The sequence below is a fragment of the Gymnoscopelus braueri genome (genome assembly GCF_963280865.1).
Source record: "Gymnoscopelus braueri genome assembly, chromosome: 14".
NCBI classification, from domain to species: Eukaryota; Metazoa; Chordata; class Actinopteri; order Myctophiformes; family Myctophidae; genus Gymnoscopelus; species Gymnoscopelus braueri.
The window spans coordinates 41640989-41666395 of record NC_137619.1 but is presented as its reverse complement, the minus strand read 5'-3'; the positions used below and the strand labels follow the sequence as shown (position 1 = coordinate 41666395).

Sequence of the window (25407 nt, the reverse complement as noted above, 5' to 3'; positions counted from 1 at the left end):
TGGATGTCTTGGAAAATTTGTATCATGTCGTATACTTAGCCCTTGCGTGTTCCCCTGCTAGGCACACATACACATAACCAAACAGACCACTGAAGACACACCACTGTGACAATATTAAAAGTCCCCAGGCTTCAGATGCCTCAGCCACTGTGGGGAGGCAATTCAGGAGGGGGGACGTGGGGGGGACGGGGACAGGTTCATTCCACCGAACCCATTTATGGCTATTTATTTATTTCCCCCCTCCTCTTTTTCTACTATCTTCAAAGCCCCCCCAGTGCAATGTGTATGCAAATGTGTGAGGGTGCCAAAGCACTGGGACACACTCAATCTCTGAGGCACAGTTCTGCTTTGTAAGCACTAAACACCGGGGCGGGATTGAAACCACACGACTTGGTGCGAGGGATTAAAAGGGAAGGGGGGGGTGGGGGGGGTAAGATATGAAATAATGGGATGGAGTCAGACTTGAAAGGATGCTTGATCTTTGCCTTCCATCATCCTGTCCTTGTTGCTCTCTCCATGGAGGAAAGAAAAAGGGAAAAAGGGGGAGGAAAGAGGTCAAACGTATTAAGAAACGCAAGCTCCTGCGTGACACAGACCACTGTTGAGGTATATAGGATTATGCCTGCAGTAGGGCCGTTGCCTGTACGGTCCGAGCCGCTCTGGTCTTTTGCTTTCGCCGCCGCCGGCCAAAGATAGCGAGGACCTTTCTAGTCGGGGCTTCACTGCAGTATACCCGGGACCTCTCTAGTGTCCTCGCCTGATGGTGATCTATCCGCAGTGATGGATCTACAGTTGCCTCTCCTTTTGCCTCATTGACTTTGGCCCGAGGGGAGCAAGTGGAGAAAGTATAGCCGGTACAGGGGCTAGAGGAGGAGATGTGATTATCCAGTCAATCTGTGTGCACCGGCTGTACTGGCCAGATGACATGCTAGATACGGGTTCTTCTGGACGCTGCCCCCCTTTACATCCGCGACTCGCCAGGGCGGACCGAAGAGGGATTTTTTTTTTTAATATTTTTTTATCGCACGATTATTATTATTTTTTTAATATTTGTTTTGGGGCTTTTTTATATAGGACAGTAGACTGACAGGAAATGGGGAAAGAGATGGGGAGTGACACGCAGCAAAGGTCGTCGGGATTGGGACTCGAACCTGCCACGTTGCGGCCCAGGCCTATCCCACGATTTTTGTAACCCTTTCTTTTTTTTCACCCAGTGCCAATTCCTAGCTTGTAATCCTGGGCGCTACTCTCCCTCTACCAGCCTGGGGAGAGCCCCTAACTGAGCTCATGCTTCCTTCAACGCATGAAGAGTGAGCAGGCCGCTTCTTATCCCCTGACAGGGGGGAGTTTCCCCGGCAGGACGTAGCGCGTGGAAGGAACACGTTATTCCAACCAGTTCGTTATTCCTTTCCCCTCCATCAGGCGCCCTGACTGACCAGGGGGAGGCATTATAGAAACCAGGATTACTGCATGTTTTTTGTGAGGGTACCTACCCTAGGGGACACGGACAAGAACATGCAAACTCCACACAGATCGGCCCTTTCGCCAACCCCACCTAGGGTATGGGCACTGATGACGCGGAGGAGAGAACACGCCCTACAGCGTGCCCGGCGGGAATCGAACCCAGGACCTTCTAGCTGTGAGGCGACAGCACTTTCTGACCCAGCACAGCGGGTCAGCGTACAACGCCTGCACGCCACGCCCTCCACAGCCACGTCAGGAGACCCGCTTGTTCCGATCGATGCTTTGCTAATTGAGAACCGGTTGTGAAAATTGTTCAAACATTCAGAGGTTAAACGGTGTTAAAAAAGGCATATGATGACAATCAATAGTGACCCATTCATTTGCGCTACACAGTCAAATCCCTCAGCGTTAATTTTATCCATTTGTAACTCTGAGAGCGTGCAAATGGAACCAAATGGACCCTTGCGGGTCCATTTGGTTCCATTTGCACGCTCTCAGAGTTAAATGAACGCTCAGGATTTCACAGTTGTATTCAGATGGCCTTTTAAGTGCCCCATAAACCGAGACTGGCTCCCAATATGATCGGGACGAGTGGGTTATGCTCTTTAAGTGTGAAAGAGCTCGTTCTGTCTTTGATTACATTACACAGCATGAATGGAGAACAGTCCGGTAAACGTGAATATGAATATGGAGCATCAGACGGAGGCTCCGTGGCTCCCGTTTGACCCACCAAAAGATGGTGTATTTTTAGAGCTAATTGCCCAACCGTGTCACGTAGACCGGCATCTCGTGTAACACAACGCTTCACCGCCATGCTGTCACCGTAAATGAACATCATCACGTTTTGGTGTGTGTGTGTGTGTGTTTTTTTTCTTTTCTTGTTGCAGCATTCCGTTTTTGAGAAGATGTTCAGTTCCTAATGTGTCCATTACGATGACTGCGGCACCCACTAGAGACCGGCTATTTGTAAACTCTGTTTAATGAAACCGAGACACTGGAGAATCCTGAGTGTTGATTTTAAAGGGGTAGTTCAGCCCCAAAATTTTGTTTTTCTATCGATTAGTCACCCCATGGAGACTTGAATTCATGGATTATAATTTTTTTGTTTTTGTCGCATTCCTAAGCCAATAATTTGATGATCGGCAGCGGTTCCGGTAGGGGAGACAAAGAGTCTCTTTTGTGTCTCCTACCGGAACCGGTAGGTTCATTCATTCATACATTGGGAGGTGAAGCGGCGAACAGTCAACGCCAGCGTCCTCACTTCCCACATTCACATCACACACCAATGGTGGAAAGCTATAGCGCCGACCGACTCACTCTATGAGCTTGTATATCTGCTATTTTTGAAAAACGTGTACAGATTTGTGCAAATCTTTGAATATATATATTTTTTTAAAGCGAACATTTGTAACTCAAATCTTTGCTTCTGGGGGTCCTGGGAACTAAATATTTTGAGATGGGGGTCTGCGGCCAAATACATATCATTTTGGGAGGTCCTTGACATGAAAAAGTTTGAGAACCATTGACCTATAGACTGCCATGAGTGGGTAGAGAGGCTGCTTGGGAATCGGAAGGCTGCGCCGCTGCGCGGTTCAAGTTTTGGCTTCCCCAGTCCAAGTCTCGAAGTGTCCCTGAGCAATACACCAACAGCTCATGGTCATCTGAGCCATCAGCCATCTGAGCAGCCATCTACTGGGTGAATGCAGAAAATAAATTCCCCCTCTCCCAGGAACCAGTCATTTTCCCCCTTTTTACCTGACTAGATTTTTGTTGGAGTTAAGATTTGTTTTCTTTCTTCCACACATAATGTGTTATTTATAGAATATTTATAGAATTTCTCACACATTGTGTCGTGTTGTCACTGATCATTCAGAACACATGTGTGCTGCAGTGTTTTTCTTCAATGCAGGACAAGCGAATCATTGCTTTGCATTGGGGGAATGAACAATAATCATCTCTTAGACGGCTGTTTTCACGAGCTTTGATTGCTGACATTTTGGAGGCTTTATTTGCAAGCCAGTGATTACAGTGTCAGTGTATACGCTGAAATGGAATCCCCACATGGCCCTCCTTGTGCAATACACTGTAGAACAGTGATCAAAACCTCTCTGCCAGAGGTGGCCCGGTTCAAATTAATGGACAACCTCGAGTCGGAGGCAGATTTGAATATTCACCTTGGCTCCATGGGCGTAATGGAGCTTGAAGGTGAAGGCTGCCATGATGGGAATAGCAAATGAAGATACCTTAATCTTCTATCGTCTATTTAATTATCTACCATGTTTATGGGACAACAACACAGCTGCTAGAATTAAACACGACATGTTCTAATACCGGCGTGGATTCCCTGTGCGGGTCAGTACTACTGACCCCTGACCCCTTCAGAGCCATGCCTTAAAATGGGGGGAGGCTGCTACTCTGACGTCACCAATATAATGCCCACATTGGGTGGCTGTGGCTTAGGAAGTAGAACAGGTCGTCCAATGATCTGTGGGTCGGCGGTTCGAATACCGGCTCCTCCTGTCCACATGTCGAAGTGTCCTTGGGCAAGACACTGAACCCCTGAACCCTACATTGCCTCCATATGTTATACTCTGGCTATTCAAAAATAGCAGATATACAAGCTCATAGCGCTATGAGCTTGTATATCTGCTATTTTTGAATAGCCAAAGTATAACATATGGATAAAGGGGTTAAAATGATTGTGACGCTTTATTAACTAATTTAGCTGGGGACCCCCTGGTACCCCCCTCCCAAGGACCCCTGGGGGTCCCCGGACCCCACTTTGAGAACCAATGGTATAGGTAGTACATTAAGTGCAGTAAGTAGAAGACAAGTACAATTGTATATCTGCTATTTTCAAGCAAGCAACACCATCAAAATGGCTGTAATGGCTGCATGCTGGTATGTACACCTAAACCAGTTCAGAGCAATCTGGGTTGATACACCGTAATAAATGAGAAACACAAGGACTGCCCTCCTTCCGACACCTACCCTTCAGGTGCCCTTCACTCATCCAATTAGCCCCCCGTTGTTTCAGTGGAGCTGCTCAACGGTTGTAGTGGGGGTATAGCTCTATTGTAAACGCCCCAATTCTAACGCATAATATTACTGTAGGGTGATGCAGAAAAACAGTACTGTACTGTAGCAGTCACATTGCTTAAAGGTCACCTTTTTATCTAGACAAATTATAAAAAAATAATACATCCACAGATATTTAAAATGAATAAGTGTAATGAAAGTATTGCTTTACCCCCAAATGTTATGATAGTGAAATATTTGTTTCAATAATTGTGTCCGTTCCCAAATTATTGTTTATAATTAATAATCTAAGTCAGGGGTCTTCAACGTTTTCAGCCCAAGGACCCCCTAGCTGAAAGAGAGATGAAGCAGGGACCCCCACTACATACTGTATACAATTGTATTTTCATAGATTGCATAGACCAACACCAAACCAAATATAGCAGATCTGCAAGCTAACAACGCCTCGTTAAAAAAAGAAAATCCAATCACACAAAGATCCCTAGGGGTCCCGGACCCCCTGTTGAAAGACCCCTGCTCTAAATTGATCAACCCCACCCACCCAAACACTTAGTGGCAGCTGCCATATTGGCAATGAAACAAACATGCGTGATTGCTCCCTTACAAGATGTACGTCAGGGAAATAAGGAACCTTATGCAACCACGGTGTTGACGTTACGACAGTATACGATCTACCGGCAGAATGTTGTCTCTTGCACCGTTAAATAGAGGATCGAAATAACCCAATATATGAGAAGAAAATCACTGCCTGTGATGTTCCCAAGATAAAGTCACAGGAAGACGCGTAGACGACACATCAAGATGTCCTTTTACAGTCTACTGTAAAAGCTTACAGCAGCTGCCATCGCATCTCACCATACATTATGATCATAGTGCGAGTCCCTGAAAATGAATAACACTGTAAACACCAGCGTGAGCACCGCCGACAACTCCCCCACCCAACCCCAAATAAATACATATATCTGCAAGTGTGGTTTAACCACTTAAACGCTCTATATTTAGTAAACTAATACTTAGTTGACTATGTGCCTGGTCCGCTCTTTTCCCTCTCCCCTCTCTGCACCAAATCTCTTATAGGCTGAAAATAGCCAATCTACGAGCTCACAGCGCGCGGCGCTAAGTGGAAGTGGCAGTGTTTTCTTCAGACAGCTCCGGGCGGCCCCAGGGAGCCCAGGTCCCCTAATTGACAGTGATGTGTTCCGTGAATGGGTGATGAAATTCCTCATCCAACAAGCAAGCTGACCAGGAGCTGCAGCGCCTGACAAGACACATTAATTAACACGAGGGGAGGGGGGAGGGGGGGGGGCACGAATATAATAAAAGGAGAAAAAAATAACAACCTAGAAACAGTAAAAGTAAAATTAAGCACTAACCCTTTTTTAAATAGAGCTTGGTATTTTAAAAGTGCATTAGCTATTAACACAGTTCTTTCCAAGAACTTCAATTAAACATTCCTCCTCTGACACAATTAGGTCTGAGGCTACGAAAAAAATAACTGCTGCTTCCTCTCTGAAGGAGTGAATGAGGAGCATTTCCATTGACGTCTCTTCAAATATTTAATTATTTTTCAATGATCATATTGAATCAAGAGAGACATTACATTAACCAAAGGTTAAGGAAAATAATACTAATCAGTAAAATCATTTGTGTTCTTTTAACTCTGAGAGTGTAAAAATGTAACCATTGTAGGTCCATTTGGTTACATTACACACTCTCAGAAATACAAATGGATAAATTAACCCAGGATTTTTTTTAAACGTATGTTTTTTGTGGTGCTCAAACTTTTTCATGTCAAGGACCCCCAAAATGATATGTATTTGGCCGCGGACCCCCATCTCAAAACATTTTTTTCCAGGGACCCCCCAGAAGCAAAGATTTGAGTTACAAACATTTGCTTAAAATATATATATTTATTCAAAGATTTGCAAAATGTTTCATGATTTTTCAAAAATGTCTGATCTACAAACTCATAGCGCCACATCTGTGCCGCGCTATGAGCTTGTAGATCTGCCAAAGCATGAAATATGGATAAAGTGGTTACACAGATTATTTCCCCGTCTAAATGGGTTAAGTGTGGCAGACAAGAGGAAGACAGCTACCTGTGTTCAGCGTTGTGCTCAGATTACACCCACACACACAAAAAAATGACAAACGAAGAACGACCTTCTAAACCAAGCATTGTGAGAGCCAGGGAAACAGAGAGAGAGAGCGCTTACGGTGGTTCGTTTGACTTGCATCCGCACAAAAACAAGAGGGAGAGATGCAAGATGCATGAAGAAAGCTACTTAGCATTTAGAAAGGTGTAAAGAGAGGCTCCGAGCATGTCTGGAGGTCACGATGGTGCAATACCGAGAGGGAGAGGGAGAGGGAGAGGGAGGAGGAACGCGTCGCTCGTTGTCAAAGTCACTCCGATTCTCATCAAGCTTTAACCTTCACGTGGCCCTTCACAAAACACATATCAAACACGCAACGTCTTTGCCATGAAACGGAGCCATCTCCTCATAGTTGTGGCGGGTGACTCACCACAAACAGAGACGTGAGGGTAAACTCACAGATGTCTCAATTACAAGTTGGCAACTTTTGATCCCGATATAGTACTGACTGATAGATGCGTCTATCCAAATCAGAATAATTAAACAGGAAGACGGCTCATGTTTTATGACCCCAGAGAGGCAATCATTAATTCATCACCCGTTCCTGAATAATAAATGTCAGGGAAGGGTTTGCCTCCCAAAATATTGCAATGTAACCTCTTTGTTGAGAACACGCTCGCACACACACACACAATACACATACAGTGTACGAATCCCCCCCCCCCCCCCCAACACACACACACACACACACACACACACACACACACACACACACACACACACACACACACACACACACACACACACACACACACACACACACACACACACACACACACACACACAGTGGTGTAAAGTAACTAAGTACATTTACTCAAGTACTCTACTTAAGTACAATTTTGAGGTACTTTTACTTTACTGGTGTATTTACAATTGTCAGTACTTTTACTTCTACTCCACTACATCTCAGAGGCAAATATTGTACTTTTACTCCACAACAAAAACTTTAGTTACTAGTTACTTTTTCAGATATAAATTATGATATTATGAAACATGCATTAACCACTTTAGCCCTATTTTATACCTAGGCTATTTAAAAATAGCAGATCTACAAGCTGCGACGCGTTGTGAGCAAATTCTTTACAAATTATATTTCAAATTCTTTACTTAAGAAAATAATTTGAGTACTTTTTCCACCACTGCTACACATATAGTGTACGAATCCCCCCCCCCCCCCCCCCCCCCACACACACACACACACACACACATACATACAGTGTACGAATCCCACTGAAACATCTCCGTCCCCCTCTCTCTTTCTGCTCTGCGAGGCAGGTTAATGAGAATAATAAAATCACACTCCGTACTTCCTTTCTCTCTTGAAAGGCCTCATCAATTTGCAAGAGGTGTAAAAAAAAAAGAAGAGAAAAGGAATAAAGAAAAAGAGGTGGGGGTTGCGGGGAGAAATCATGCATGGTTAGAATACCTGTGCTTCCATAGCATGCATTTTACATCAGTCTGAGATTCCTAGTGCCAAGGTTTGTTAATTAGGGAGAAGTGGGTGAGTGTGAAGAATCGTAGTGTGGGCTTGTCATTCATTTGAGCGTGCCTCCATCTCCTCTCTGACTTGTTATATCCTGGCAGAGGCAAAAAAACACCACGTGTTTTGTCGATGCAGGATGCCAGTCAGATATAGTAGAATGAAAGTGTTGGTTTAAAAAAAAAAATACTTTCCTATTTTGGGACGGCTGGTTTTATTTGGGGACAAAAACGGGAACGTTTCCAATTTTTTTTCAAAAATGTGAAACGTAAAAACAAAACGAAATAAAATAAAAATGTAAAAAAAAATCAAAAATAGCTGATCTACAAGCTCCCAAACGCGTCGCAACGCGACACATTGTGAGTTTGTAGATCAGCTGTCTTGACTATTCAACTAGTCACGCGACGAAGTATATTGGGCTTAAGTGGTTAAAAAACAGTGATTTGGGGGATTGAGTGATGGCTGTAGACAGAAAGCATAGCAATCAAGTCAATTACACAATACACACATAATCCATAAATCAAACAAACAGCTGGGAGCTGATGGACCAGCTGGCTTTATACACACTTAACCCAAGAATAACCCACAGTAAAGAGTTAGAGAAAGAAGAGAAAGAAAGGTGAAACAGTAACTTACTGGAGGTACAGTTAATCCTGATACAATCTAGACAGGGAAAAATAGATGAGACATGAATACATCTTTCAACGTTACATCTGCAGAACATTAAAGCATTACAGTCCACCCGCTGGGGACAGACACACGGACCCTTTCCCGTCCTCTGATGCTCTCTCCTCTAGAGAACTAAGCCACACTTTCATCATCTGGTACCAGCAGTAGCCTACTGTAACATACATACGGTATATCATAAAATATCATCAAGCCATGGACATTAAAATACTTTTCATCGTTTGACTTTCTGTATCGACATGGCTTTCATTTAAAAAATAACACATGTGCTTTGAAATTTTACTTTAACCACATTAACCCTGCTGGCACCTCTATTTTGGACATGTTATTATGGGCAAAAATCTTCAACAACAACAAAACTGTTTGAAAAATAGCATATCACAAAGCTTGGAAGCCATGGATGCAGATTTAAATAAATCAATAAAAAAAAATCTCATGGTTTTATAGCCATATAAAACATGGCTAGTGGTTATAGTAAAAGCACAGTGGTGGCTGTCCTGCATTATGAGAGCATGAGATCTTGGTCAGGGTCAGGCAGAACCAGATGGTTGGTATAAACCAAGGCTCCATTCCTTATTCTACATTTTGCAGACATACTTAAAGATCCCAATTGGACACACTGCAACACATGTGCATTTCTGTATTTAAAATATACAGTAGTTTTTGTGGAATGAAGCTCCTGGTCAAGTATAGGAGAATGTTGCACATTTCTCAGAGTACATTTCCACCTTGTTATCTTTCTTGGAATGTTGTAATATTGTTGAGTAATTTACTCGATAACAATATGCTATACTGTACAATTAATTTCTTAATAGGAGCTTCTAGAAGGAGTAGTAATACTTCTGCTGATATTGCAATAACCATTACTATTAGGCTATTTATCTTATCTTCTGTAGTGATTCTGACAGCACTTGTTTATTTAGCAGTTAGTTGGTACACTACTGTAAGTAAGGAACAACTAACATACATCTTGCACTAGTCTCTACCTATGCTGTCTCCAGTGGTGGTAAGTAACTAAGTACATGTACTCAAGTGCTGTACTTAATTACAATTTTGATGCATTTCGTACTTCCAATTTTCAGTACTTTTGCTTCTACTCCACTACATCTCAGATCCAAATATTGTACTTTTACTCCACTACAATTATTTGAAAACTTAAGTTACTCTTTACTTGGTAGATTTGGATTATTATTACAATACATACATTAACCACTTCGGCCCTATAGACATTTCGGCCATTTGAAAATAGCCGATCTACAAGCTCACAATGTGTCGCATTGTAACGCATTGTGAGCTTGTATATCTGCTATTTTAAAAAGAGTTCTATACATTTGAAAACTTGAATTCTGCATAATGACTACTTTTACTTTTGGTACTTTAAGTACATTTTGATACCAATACTTACTCAACAACATTTTGAATTCCGGATTTTTACTTGTAACAGAGTAGTTCTACATTGCAGTATTGATACTTTTACATAAGTAAAATGTGAGTACTTTTTTTTCCCACCACTGGCTGTCTCTACCAATGTGTGTGGTATTCTCTCTCAGTATACCTTTCCTCAATCTCACTGACCCATGGTGGTGGGTGTTGTTGTACTCTGAGAAAGGTGACCCAGATCTGATCCTAACCTTCCTGTCCACTTGGCTCTGCCATGTCGTGTGTCGTCAACCGCAGCGGAAAAGTGGTCGCAACACAGCCAGAGACCAACACTAGCCCGGCCCTTACAGGGAATGCTCTGCTCTGCTTTACCAAAAAGAAAGAAGAAAATCAATGAAAGACAATATGGCAAGAAAATGCAGACTCTGAAGAGCCGCAGCTAGGGGAACCAAAGTGAAAATTGTGACACGTAAAAGAAAAAATCCGGATTTCTTTTTCCAGAAAAATCTAAAAGAAAAACAAAGCATGTGGGGGTGTGATGTGGTTGGTCAGCCCTGTCCAGTGTGTGGCGCTGTTTTGGTTTCGGTGATACCGTACATGCTGACCAGTGTTGATTTAGTTTTTTAGTCATAGTCTTTTGAAAAACAAGTAAGACGCGCGAACGCTGGAAGCGAACGCAGCTCGAAAATATTGTGTATTTACAGACTTGTGTGTGTGCGTGTGTGTGTGAGAGAGTGTGTGTGTGTGTGTTTTGACTGTAGCTGCACTCTGGCGGCTGCACACAGGCAGTGCACGCCACACACACAATATTGCACACAGAGCCGCAGACACAGAAGCCGAGCAGGGTTTCATAGTAGGTTCCACTTAGGCGGAGGCGCGGCGAACGCAAAAATCCATTTAGTTTTAGTCATATTTTAGTCACCTGAAATGTTTTAGTTTTTTGTCTAGTTTTAGTTGACAAAATATCATAAGATTTAAAACGTATTTTGGCGGTGCCTTGATGGCGTCGTAATGGCTGATTTTACACTTGGTTGCATGCTGAAAATAGCCGATCTACAAGCTCACAACGCGTCACTGTGCGACGCTTGTAGATCTGCTATTTTCAGAGCGCAACAACCGAGCGCAACCAAACATAAAATGACTTTTCTTAGATTTCTACTGGATCTCTTCTCCACTAGTCCCTCACCAACATTTTAGTCTAGTTTTTATTTGTTGACGAAATTGTCACTATATTTAGTCATAGTTTTTATCATAGCTTAGTTTTTTATTTAGTTTTGATCTGGTTTTCGTCAGTGAATAAAAAAGGTAGTCGACGAACATTTTTTGTCATAGTTTTAGTTGACAAAATCAACACTAACATGCTGACATTCAGGTGACAGTGTGGAGACGGGCTGTGCTTTCTGTATGGCGCTCTAAACGGCACCACTTAGGGAGCCCAGTTCTGTTTAGCCAGCGGAAAGGAGAAATAGATGGCTATCATTTCTGCAACACTGCTTTGTTTAGGGGATATGAAACTTTTTCCCAGGCGTCACTGGATGTTCTCTGGAGCAAGTGTGTGTGGGTGTACATAGAGTGCACGCACGCGCGCACACATGTACACACACACTTTATTTTTTTATTTTCAGGAGCAACAAAGAGTTTACAACCAGAACGCCTTCTCTATCACAATCTATCACAACATTCTGCCATATAGCCAACCTTATTTCTTATTATTTTCTAAGACATCCCCTATAGATGCTGGTTCTTTGCGTTCTACATAATCGTTCTAAAGTTTTATTTTTAAAGAGTATTAGTGTAATGATAATTTTAGGATCCACTGGTTACCAAACAGAACCAAATGATTCTTTATAAGAAAATGGCTCATAGTTATATAACATGTGCGCCACTGATGATTTGAGTTTAAACCGCGCTATACTCTCATTTACAACAAAGTAACTCATAATAATAAATATACATCATATTTTATCTTTACACTTTTGATAACTGGGAATAATGCATGATTGAACATAATCAGGCAGCCACTTTTTTAATTAAGCTCAGGGGAAGACCCCCCTCTGTGACACAAAGACACAGAAAGATTAAAGACAAGCAGTTTTGCGCATGTGTCTAATACACACGAGCGAGCGTGCGTGTGTGTGTGTGCAGGCATGTTTGTGTGTGTGTGTGTGTGTGTCTGCGTGTGGGCATGCATGACTCAGTAGGCAGACTGTGCGAGTGTGTGACTGCATTTGTATTTTTTGTGCTCAAAGAAGAGTTCATCATAGCAGGTGTCATTTGTCACCTCTGGGTGCAGAGGAGCATGTTATCAAAAAGGGACTAAAGTCTGTAGAGACAATTATTTTGTTCTTTGTGTGCAACAGAGGCTGGACTGGCAGGACCAAATATATCAGTGCGTGTAAATAAAAAAGTGCAGTTTCTTTTTGAGTCATGTACTGTGATACAGCAGAGGGACCAGGCAGTGAGCATTCCATGCTGGGCTCAGGGCAGCTGTGTGCTCGACTGGCAGTGAGCGCTGAGCTGCAGACTATTGACCATTGAAAGTCTACATACCATCTCCTACTATTCAACACAAACAACAAGAACATACAGCAACAGGCGTGTTGTGTGTGGGTGTGTGTGTGTGTGTGTGTGTGTGTGTGTGTGTGTGTGTGTGTGTGTGTGTGTGTGTGTGTGTGTGTGCGTGTGTGTATTCATGCACAGTCATATAAACCCCTCAAAAACCTTTGGACACTTGTGTTTGTTTGATCTCATCTCTGTCTGTTGTTACTGTACTAGCAATTTGGGAACCCACCGTCAAAAAAAAGGAAAAAACAGCACCCTCTGCTGTCTTTTTCCTTTGAATTTGACTCTGGGGGGGCCACCCAATAGAATGTGGTCCGCCCTCAGCCCTACTGTTCCGGTGGGGCGCCTATGTTTTCATTCCCACTAACAACATTTCTCCCATGGAACACTAACAACATTTCAACATGGATCGTTTTGGTTATAAGCCCACGTGTTTCTATAATGTAAGAACAACTTAAAATCCTCCTATAATTTGACAAACCTCTGTGGTCGACCGACCGACGGTGGTGAGGGCAAAACTGTGTGCCCGGTTCTCCTCACTGGCTGGAGCAATTGATCAGAATCAATTGCTCCAGCCAGTGAGGGGCAACGGGACGCGCGGGACGGGACGCGCAATAACCCCACGTTTGCAACTACTTTCGCCTGCGCACTTCACCGGGTATGGCCTAGTGTAACTAAGTTTCAGTGGTGTTGTCGGCTCCGAGGACGCCATTGTTGAATGAGTTTGGGTTTGTTTCCAGTGGGAACACATTAGAAAGCGAACGCACGCACAGATGTAAATCCCGGCCACTACATTTGACTGGGTAAAGCGCGGCTTGCTTCCTGATCTAAGGCCCGCCCACTTGTAGGCCAATGTTCACTCGTTCTGAACGGATTGACAGATTGCAGTAGCGCAGCTCGGAATCTGTTCTTGAGAGATTACTGTACTAGTAGCAACCCACCTACATAATCTGTACTAGTGGGACCCCCCCCCACACAAACATAATCAGCGGTGATGCATGATCATTACAAATGGAATATTATTATAAAAGGAAATGGATGGGCTTTCCAATGATATAAGACACAATGCTGCTAGCACAGCAAAACAGTTAAGCGATCAAACAAACACAAGTTTCCAAACTTTGCTTTTGAAGGGTTTATGAGCAGCATGTGACTACAGTATGTGGGCTGCACATGGGCTTGCATTGATTTCCTTTCAGCCCCGCCACGCAGCTTTGGCTGCAGTGACAGGACGACAGGTGCGTTCCTGTGAGGCGGCGGTACCTAAGTTGACGGTGAGGCGGACACGCCCCGTCTCCAGCTCCAGACGCAGGGTGTCGGCAGATTCCCGGGACGTGGTGGCCATCAGGACGCCGTAGGCGCGCTGGGAACGGAAGCGTAGCGACACGTCCTCCGCTTCCGTGTGCATCACCACGGGCAGCTGGATCTTCATGAACTTGCTGCCGTCGTAGCTGAGGATGGTAGCATCTGCAGAGAAGAGATGAGAGGATTCATGAGACAACATTAGGCACAACGATTCACGATTCACAACGATTCACTCAACTCATGATACGATTCGAATCACGATATTAGGTTCACAAAACGATTTTCAGTACAAATCCAGTGTTTTCCCTTCTCTTTTTTTTTTTTTTTTTACAATACTGCGTTTTCTCTTATGCTCTTTTCAATAAAGTAGCAAATGACTGAAAACTCTCCATGGTACCGAATCCTTGGTATCTTTATAACCAGCTTCGAACATAATGGCGTACGTCTGTGCTACTTCCGTGTTGCATAACAGTGACATCACTGTCGAATCCTTGGTATCTTTATTGTTTACCTTTATTTTAGTGGCATCACAACAAGCTGTATTTCGATTTTTTTCACGCTTTTGCGCTAATGAAACACTAAACGGGATTATTATTTCATGTCAACATTCAAGTACAACTATCAGAAGATGTAACCCAGGTAAAAAAAATGCGTCACTCTGCAAGTTTAACTAAAGCTTTCCACGCGATTCACTTTTTATTAAATCGATTTAAATTGTCACCTGTTTGAATCGATTAAAATCGATTTACGATAAATCGTTACATGCCTGCAGTGGTGTAAAGTAACTAAGTACGTGTACTCAAGTACTGTACTTAAGTACAATTTTGAGGTATTTGTACTTTACTTGATTCTTTCCAATTTCCAATACTTTTACTGTACTACATCTCAGAGGCAAATATTATACTTTTACTCCACTACAATTATTTGAAAACTTTAGTTACTAGTTACTTTGCAGATGCAAATTATGACATTATAAAACATACATTAACCCTATTTTATACCTCGGCTATTTGAAAATAGACGATCTACAAGCTCACAACGTGTCGCGTTGTGAGCTTGTAGATCTGCTATTTTCAAACATTTTAGTACTTTTACTTTTGGTACTTTAAGTAAATTTTGATACCAATACTTTTGTACTTTTGCTGAAGTCAATTTTGAATTCCAGACTTTCACTTGTAACAGAGTACTTCTACATTTCAGTATTGATACTGTTACTTAAGTAAAACACTCGAGTACTTTTTCCACCACTGCATGCCTGGACAAAATACAGTGCAGCTTGCTTAATGTAAGCATACAGTGACGATCAGATATCATTCATACAGTAAAATCCTCAGTGTTCATTGAACAGTGTGAACAAAATGTAACCACATGGGCCTGAAGAATCCATCTGGTTACATTTGTTCACTCTCAGAGATGCAAATGGATGAATTAACACTAAAGATTTTTTACTGTGAACCACCTTTTAAACGCTGCCCTGTATAAATGTATAATTTCGACGTGCATAATTCTGCATGGTAAATAAGTCTCTCGCTGCAAAGAAGGGGGATGTATGTTAATTTGTCAATTTGCTCTAAAAGGGATTCTCATTAGGAGGGGGAAGTCAAGAAGCATAAATATGGAGTTTTTTTTCAGTACGCAAATGCATCATATCTGTGTGATTATCAAAGCCAGCATGCACAATGGGGAGTCTGTTTGGACAGATAATTATACTATAGTAGTGACAACAGGCGACATTCAAAATATGAAAAACACACTGTACAAATCAACAACAACAAAACACTGAATTAAACTCTGTGTCTGTTTCTTGTTTGGCATTAATTGTTACGCTAGGAGCAGTGGTGGAAAGTAGCTAAGCACATGTACTTAAGTACTGTACTTAAGTACAATTTTGAGGTATTTGTACTTTACTTGAGTATTTCCAATTTCCAATAATTTTACTTCTACTCCACTACATCTTAGAGGCAAATATTGTACTTTTACTCCACTACAATTATTTGAAAACTTTATTTACTAGTTACTTTGCAGATATAAATTATGATATTATGAAACGTTAACCACTTCAGTGCTGCTTCATATATAGGCTATTTGAAAATAGCAGATCTACAAGCTCACAATCGCGACGCGTTGTGAGCTTTTAGATCTGCTATTTTCAAACATTTTAGTACTTTTACTATTGGTACTTTAAGTACATTTTGATGCCACTACTGTTGTACTTTTACTAAAGTTAATGTTGAATTCAGGACTTTTACTGGTAACAGAGTACTTCTACATTGCAGTATTGATACTTTTACTCAAGTAAAACATTTGAATACTTTCCCCACCACTGCGTAGGAGAGACTACTGCATCTCAGCCAACATATACAGAGAGAATGGGTTTGCAAAGAGCACCATACTGTATGAGCCAATGATTCCTGCTGATGTACCAAGAGAATTACTTAAAACAAGACTACAGTATAGGGCCTTGTGTTGGAGGCAGGCAGTGGATGGAAAAAGTACTATTTGTTTTACTTAAGTAAAAGTATGGTATTCAAGATTTACTTGAGTAAAAGTACAAAAGTATTGGTATCAAAATGTATTAAAAGTACCAAAAGTAGAAAGTACAAGCTACAAGCTTGACGCATTGTGAGCTTGTAGATCGGCTATTTTCTAATGGCAGAAATGAATATAGGGCTGAAGTGGTTAATGTATGTTTTGTAATAATAATCTAGATCTACAAAGTAACTAGTAACTCAGGTTTTCAAATCATTGCAGTGGAGTAAAAGTACAATATTTGCCACTGAGATGTAGTGGAGTAGAAGTAGAAGAGAGTAGAAGTAAAAGTACAGAAAATTGGAAAACTCTAACTTGTACTTAAGTACAGTACTTGAGTAAATGTACTCAGTTACTTTACACCACTGTGGGCAGGCACAATAGCATGAGACATGTAGAAGACAGCGAAACTAGAGGTTACGAATGTAACCCCGGTTTTAGTAGGTTCGGAGTTTACTACTCACTATGGGATATCAGCGCCCTCAGGCGATGAGACAGAGCAACACACACGCTCCCGGTGCCAATACTGATTGGCTAAGGGTATGTCACGAGTCCGGAAGACCCGGGAGTATAAAGCTCCCTCGTGACGTAGGCTCTTCCTCTTAACATTCTCCTCTCTGCATGCCAAATGCGCACAGAAAGGGGTGTCTGGTGAGTAGTAAACTCCGAACCTACTAAAACCGGGGTTACATTCGTAACCTCTAGTTTTACCACGGTTCTCCGTTTACTACTCACTATGGGATTCATAAACCCCCCTTGAGGTAATGAGCCACACAACCCTGACAACCCCGCACGCCCCTCAGCTCCTAGGTCACGTCCCCCCCGGACGTGACCTAAGACCCCCAGGCCATAGGTCCACGACCTCACGGCCCCTGGGCGCCCCCCCAGCCCACCGGGCTGGGGTGCGGGATAGATAACAAGAGTAGGCCCTGACAGACTCTAGAGTCTGCCCTATTTACTAACAGGCAGACACAGTCCGCCTCATAATAATGAGGAGCAGGGCCCTATCCCCAAGACACAGCCCCGCTGGTCCCAAGGAAACCTAAAGAGGAAGTCGGAAGATATGGAGAAAAGGCCCCAAGCCTACTCCCTATCCTCCACTGACCTGGAGGCAGCAGCCACACCCAGGACAGCGTGCGCCATTGATGACGCCGCCACGTCCAGACTGTAAAAGGCCGCAAAAGTCGACGGTGACGACCAATTTGCAGCCGCACAAATCTCCTGGATCGAAGCTCCCTTGTAGAGAGCCCAGGACGTAGCCATGCCTCTAGTAGAGTGGGCCCTCAGACCCCCCGGGACAGGGACACCACTACTCACATAAGCCAGCTTAATGGCATCACGGATCCATCTAGAAAGCGTCGCTTTGGTGACCGCCTTCCTCTGAACCCCCACGCCAAAAGAGACAAAGAGTTGTGTCGATGAGCGACTGGCCGCCGTCCTCTGGCAATAGAGCTTCAAGCTCTCACCGGGCAGAGGCAATGTAACCGCCTGTCCTCCGCCGAAGCGAAGGGAGGCGGATGAAAAGCCACCAATTCAACCGGATCTGGGGCCACCACCCCGGTCTTTGTAACGAACGCCAGGTTTGGTTTAAGCAAAACCCTCCTGTCGTTGTTCAGAAAATTCATGCACTCCGGGCTCACGAGAGCGCATGCAAGTCACTGACGTTTAGCCGTGGACAGGGCCACCAAAAGGACCGTTTTTAGACTAATGACCTTCAGGTCCATAGACTCAAAAGGCTCGAACGGGTGACGGCACAGTGCCTCCAGCACCACCGTCAACTCCCAGACTGGGAACAGTGGCCTGTTGACCGGTCTAGCCCTTCTGGCGCCGTTCATAAATCGGCGCACAAAGTTATGCTGACCCACCGTCTTGCCATCGTCGAAACCTAGGTGGCAAGCCGAAATGGCAGCCAAATACACTTTCACCGTCGAGAAGGATAAACCCTGATTTAGCCTTCCCTGCAGAAAGTAAGAATGCTACACATCGAGGCCTGGAAAGCCACCACCACTGGTGACTGTTCCAACCCCCATCTGACCTCGTAAGCATTCCTCGTGGACACGGCCCTTGCGCCCTGGATGGTAGCCATCACGCCAGGGGGAAGGCCACACGAGCTCAAATTCACCCTCTCACGGGCCAGACCCATAGGTCTAGGTCCTGAGGGCGTCCCCCCTCCCTGCCGCAGCAAGTCCCTGCCGACAAGGAGGGCCCAAGGCACGTCGTGAAGGAGAGGAGTTATCTCCTGACCTCTACGTGTCCCATGCTGGGGCCACCAGCAACATCAACAACCCTCGGAGCCTGACCCTCCCCCACATGGGGAGGATCAGCTCTATTGGTGGGAAGGCATAAAGCAGTTCGTTCAGGAGGCTCGGCACCTGGAACGCCTGAATGGACGCGAGACGTGAGTCGCATCACAGCGCCATCTCGCACGCCAATCCGTCCAACACCAGGGAGGCCAAACCTCCCTGCTTGTTGACATAGCACATGGTCGCGGTGTTGTATGTTCTGATCGAGACAGAACAACCCGGAACCGAGCACCGAACTGTTTGAGAGCGAGGAAAAACCCCGTGAGGCTGGCGTCCGTGGTGATGACCATCTGTGATATCACAGCGCCTATACTGACCCCCTGGGACAGAAAAGCCACCTGCGATCACGATCCGAGTGTCTCCACGACACCCTGGAAACACCACCACTTGCTGAAAGCCTGAGGTGAGTGGGATCCGAAGAGCCCGCTGCCACCTCTATACAGGTCTCATGTAGAACCTGCCCAAGCGGATTAGGTGAATGACTGAAGCCATGAGACTCACCGCCTGCATGCCTAGTTTGTAAGTGACTTGACGCCCTACGCGAAAAGACCTCACACAAGCTAAGACGCTGTCTAACCTGCCCTTGGACAGCCGCGTTCTGAGCGTGTTCGAGTCCAGCGAGATCCCCCAGAAGGTGGTCCGCTGAGATGGAACCAGAACGCTCTTCTGGACGTTGATTGTGAACATAGCGACGTCAGGTGGGAGAGGGCCACGGCCGTGTGCCGTGCCACCTCCTCCTCTGAGCCAGCAATTAACCAGTCGTCGAAGTTAAGTCGACAGACCGATCCCCTGTCGCCGCAGTGGAGCTATGGCCGCATTGGTACACTGCACGAGCACTCGCAGGCTCAATGACATACCAAAGGGAAAAACCGTGTACTCGTACACTCCCCTTTGTAGCCGAAGTGCAGGAATTCTCTGTGTGGAGGCCAGACTGGAACGTGGAGGCAAGCAACCTAGAGGTTGATGCCCGCCCATCAGTGCCCCTGATGTACCGTTTTGCAACAGCTTCTACGGTCGTCAACCAAGAAATGGATACTTGTTGAGGCCCTTCAGATTCAGAAAGGGCCGTACGCCCCCCCCCCTTTTTCTCACCAGAAAAAGCTTTGAACAGAAAACCAGTCGGTTCTGATTCGTAGATATTTCTCTGGTAACGCTCATGCTCAAGAGAGAGAGAGAGAACCTTCTCTCTTAGAGTCGTGGCTGCTTTTATCTTCCGCATGAGAGAGACACACTCGTCTGACATAGGAAGTAACACAAGGCATGTGGAAAACACACCAGTTCAACCACAATGTGTTGTTGTTGTTCAGGGGAGCCTGGCCAGTACAACCACAGTGTGTCACTGCCGTACTGAGCTTAACCAGTAAACACAGTGCAACGCTGATGTACTGGGATAAAAACAGATTAGGATTGCAACCCTCCCAAAAGCTGCTCACCGAGCGAGCGAGTCGGGAGGGGGCGCTGCTGTTATCAGTCCCGTGGGCAACGTGCACATTTCCACGGGGACCGATGACGTCGCCACGCGGTCCAGCGGACTCGTACTGTGGCGTCCATTAGAGACCGTTAGTGTCTGCCATGCTGTGAAACAGGCCTGTCAGGCACAAAGGGCTCATAGAGGAGGCCATCGACGCCCAGGGACCCCCTGGGACCCCTAGCGTCGTGACCTCCTGACCGGGGCTGGATTACGTGCTTGTGTATTTTAAGACATTTTTAATGGAACAAAATAAAGCACAGAGACAGTGTAAAACAACATAAAAAGTTTAACATACTCTTATGAAAACTCTTTATGTGTGTCTCAAGCACTCAAAGAACCTGAGCCTCCATCGTGGTAGTGTAGACAAAGGGCTAACTAGCTTAGTTTGTAAGCTTAGCCTGGTCTAGTCTAGCCTAGCTACAGGTCGCTTTTAGCCTTTAGCTGCTACCTGTAGCTGTTTGGCTAACCAAGAACGAAGGAGAGCTATGCCCACCGCAGCGTTGTTTTAGGGGACTGGCTAAGCGCTGCACCAAAACAACACTGCTCTTTAACTGTGTCGATGTTAGTGAGGCTAGTCAGCCGCTAAGTGAAAACAACATCAGCCTGACTCTATGGGCTCATAGAGGAGGCCTTCGACGCCCAGGGACCCCCTGGGACCCCTAGCGTCGTAACCTCCTGGCCGGGGCTGGATAATGTGCTTGTGTATTTTAGTACATTTTTAATGCAACAAAATAAAGCACAAAGACAGTGTAAAACAACATAAACAGTTTAACATACTCTTATGAAAACCCTTTATGTTTGTCTCAAGGCACCCAGTGAACCTGAGCCTCCATCGTGGTAGTGTAGACAAAGGGCTAACTAGCTTAGCCTGTAAGCTTAGCCTGGTCTAGTCTAGCCTAGCTACAGGTCGCCTTTAGCCTTTAGCTGCTACCTGTAGTTGTTTGGCTAACCAAGAACGAAGGAGAGCTATGGCCACCACGTGTTGTTTTAGGGGACTGTCTAAGCACTGCACCAAAACAACACTGCTCTTTAACTGTGTCGATGTTAGTGAGGCTAGTCAGCCACTAAATGAAAACAACAGCAGCCTGACTGGAGGCTATGCCAACCTAGCATACCATAGCTAGTAATAGTCACGGCTAACTCACCAAGAGTGAAGAGACGTTGACATCCGTTTCCAAGGAAACAGGCGACGTCGACACCTAACCCACGGGGCCCGTGCAAGCGTGGGGGTCACGTGACTGAGTACGGAAGCATTCCACGCTGCTCCCTTGTGTTTACAAAGTCCGTCGCCATCTTGTCTAGGCTTCTTGGCCTGGCTAAAGGAAGCGACGGAGCCACCTCCACCGAAGGAAGCACTCTGTCGCCCTCCAGAGGCTGGCGTGACACGGTGCTTGGCAGGTTGTAAATATTGGGGTGACCTTCGACCCGCGCCGCCATCTTGCAAACCTTCCTTCCCACAGTGGGCCTCTGGCGCCCTCTGCCGGATGGATGGTAGAATTGGAAAATTTTTGGCGTGACCCATGTACACTGGTGTATAGAATTAGCAATGGGTTTATTACCTTTGTCTTGTTCATATCATGCACAGTATTCATCCCAGCAGCGTTTGGAAAGTCACCAAGGGACTTTCCAAGCGCTTTGGGCTTATAAGGGGTGGTTATCAACACGGGGACCACCTAGTGATCCCTATGCATCGATGCACCCCGACAGTTGTCGAAAACAGGCAGAGAAGTATCCCATTATTGTCTATCATGCTGTGAAAGCAGGCCTGATAGGCACAATGGGCTTATAGAGGAGAGCATCGACGCCCGGGGACCCCCAGGGACCCCTAGCGTCGTGACCTCCTGACCGGGGCTGGATAGTGTGCTTGTGTATTTTGGGAAAATTTAATGGAACAGAATAAAACACAGAACAGTGGAAACAGCATAAACAGTTCAACATACTCTTATGAAAACCCTTTATGTGTCTCAAAGCACCCGATTGTAGCCTCGTTCTTCGTGGTACAGACGCCGGCTCTGAAGAGGCTAACGAGCTGGTGTTGTCCTAGCAAGCTAAGCTAGAACAGCGCTGCTAACAACCTGTTGCTTAGTGAGGCTAGCCATTCGTTGAAACCAGCCGCCACAGGTTCGAGGATCTCTTCCTCGGTGGCTGCGGGAGGTTCTCCCCGTCCGGGGCTCGTCGTGGACACCTCCTGGGTGTCCTGGTACGACGGGAGCTCCAGGAAAACTTCCCCGTCCTCCGCCATGTCGTCATCGTGAAGAGCCATCGACTCCTCGCTGGCAGGGGGGGAGGGAGGGCCGCTGCTAGCATGCTGCGATGGGGACAAGCCCCCATCGCAGCAGCAGCGGCGGGAGGTGGCGTCAGCGTCGTGGACGCTTGACGCTCTAGTCTTGGCATCGGCACCGGTGGGGTTCCCATGAGCCGGGGGGCCGCTCGTGCTGCCCGACTGGGGTCCCCGGTCCGGTGGCGGTGGAGGTCTCACCGTTATCTCGTCTAGTCCAGCCGACCAGGGTCCTAGCCCTGACGAGCCGAGCGTCAAGTTGAGAAACGGTTAACCTCGTGCAGTTAGGGCACGCATCTGTCTCACCCGGGTGGGTCCTGGCGCAGAACGCGTGATCGACCCCCAAGCAGTGGAAGAAGATGCGGTGGGGGTCGTCTGCGGCGATGAGGGGATCGCATTCCGCGACCCCGCAACTCCTCGGTGGTTCCATCTTGGTCCTCGGTCTGGGAAAACAACAGGCTAAAGCCTAGCCAGTAGCGTAGCCTAGTAGCTGCTAGTATTAGCCTAGCCACTGAATGAATGAATGAGCTAGTAGCTGCTAACCGGTGTTAGCAGCTAACCGGCTTTTTCAGCTAACCGGCTTTTCCAGAACAGACCAAGAAATAAGGAAAACTGAGAGGATAGGTAAATAAATAAATACTTAATAAGTTCCGGGAGAAAACTTATTTGCAAGGATTTTCCCGTGGGGATATACTCCGTATTCCCGCGTTGGGTTAAGTTGAAAAATGTCTTGCTTTGTTGTGTGTGAATTTCTGCGCATTCGCTTGCAGAGTGGAGAAAAGAGGAAGAGCCTACGTCACGAGGGAGCTTTATACTCCCGGGTCTTCCGGACTCGTGACATACCCTTAGCCAATCAGTATTGGCACCGGGAGCGTGTGTGTTGCTCTGTCTCATCGCCTGAGGGCGCTGATATCCCATAGTGAGTAGTAAACGGAGAACCGTGGTAAAACTGACAATTCCCCAAGGTGCAGTGGCATTTTCTTCCCCCGGCTGACTTGTGTATGTTTGGTATTTTGGAGGCTGCATGGTGTGCACCGATTGTGGGAGGAGAGGTGCAGCAGGGGGTGTGTTGTCTGAAAATCAGCATTGCTCTCAAATGTTGGTGTTAACAAGGCCCATAATCCGTCACTTGCCTTCTTGAATTAAGTCTACCAGCATATTCACTTTATTCTTGGCCCTTCTCCAGGGCAGCGCCATTGCCCTTTTCAGCTGCTTCATTCAATATCTTTAAAATTTCCTCCCTAGCAGGCTGCAGGTGTAGGTAATCAGTGTGTTGCCAGATTTCGCAAGAAAAACAAGCGGCCCCGTCTATGAAAACAAAAGCAGCAACTAGGCTAAGTTTTACCACTTTACCTCGGATATGTGAAAATAGCAGATCTACAAGCTCACAACGCGTCACATCTCGACATGTTGTGAGCTTGTAGATCTGCTATTTTCAACAAATATTGGGGGGGATAAGTAATTTTTTGGGATATATATATATATTTTTAAACATTTTAACTTGTATGGGGGTCCCTGGCACACATATTTTCAGATGGGGGTCCGCAGACAAATACATATTAATCTGGGGGAACTTGACATGAAAACATGTGGAAACTACTGGTTAAAAAAAACATTAGGAAACAAGCCCAAAGTCGCTTATTATAAGCAGACATGGCAACACTGGTAAACAGGAAACCACTTGATATGGGGCTCCCCACCCCGCCTCAGAGTTTATTTTACTCAGAAGAGTGTGCAAAAGGAACCAAATAGACCCAATGTGTACAGTGGTTTCATATTAGTTACAGTTGGTTACATTTTACATTACATTCTAATCCTTAGACAACTTTTCTCATGGACATGTCACACGGACAAGTAGCCTACACAAGAGTAAACAAACAAAAACAGACTGCTGTGCTGAACTCCGGCGGAGAAGACATAGCGAACACAAAGAGGCTGTATATGCAATATTAATCAACACTGAACTACATGATCTATTTATCGGCTAAAATGAATAGTTTCCTTAGAAACAAGCTGCGGCAGTTCTGTCTGTTCCCAGCCCTGTTCCCAGCACCGGCCAGCGAAAGCCGCCCGTGTCGCCTGTGTTACAGTGTCGGAGATCCAGAGCGCGGAATCTGTCACCGTCCCTTCAGAGCATGGGAAGCGATAGGGAAGGGAAAAGAAGGATGTCCTTCAACCATTCGAACCAATCATGAAAAAGTCACCAGAAAGGTCTCACGAAACGCCCACATTCCAACATGTAGATATAGGACTTGGGATGGTATCCCAGTCAAACATTTTAGAGGAAACAGAGGGCAGAGAGAAGGGAGATGTGAGAGTCATGAATCATGATAGGAGTCAGGTTCAAACTCTTAAACGCATTAACTGGCTGAGCCACCGAAAGCCCCGATATGAACTTGGCTTTTTCACTGAGAAAACGTTTCTCATTGGCCCAGTGCCAGACGTATTTACTGCATTTCGTTTTTTTTCTTCCAAAGTTGCTGCAGCTGCTGTGACCTTCTTGTGTACGGAAAACACCAAGTCTTTTTCCACGTGGTTGGCTGCTTCATGCCGGTTCAACTGTTTCCCTAAAATAGGGCCACTAAAAGGGATTCTAAAAACCCTGCTATGTCCCCCTCTTACAGCCCCTATGATGCTGTGTTGCTCCTTACACCCAACCAGACAAAAGATGACATTGTCATCCTCAGAGCCCCTCACTCTCACTAGTGCGGCTAAAAATACCATAGCAGCTCCTAGAAGGCTGTGCTGCTCCTCAA

At 45.4% G+C, this 25407-nt stretch overlaps 1 protein-coding gene across 1 annotated transcript in view; it reads right to left on the bottom strand.

The window, feature by feature from the left end:
* The window catches only part of LOC308100128 (neurexin-1a-like), a gene marked incomplete at both ends in the record, with an annotated part of 542450 nt that overhangs the window by 292568 nt on the left and 224475 nt on the right, over positions 1 to 25407 (bottom strand). Inside the window, 2 exon segments of the mRNA XM_080449034.1 lie at positions 8773 to 8799; positions 14029 to 14232. Of these exon segments, the coding sequence (XP_080305160.1) occupies positions 8773 to 8799; positions 14029 to 14232 (231 nt within the window).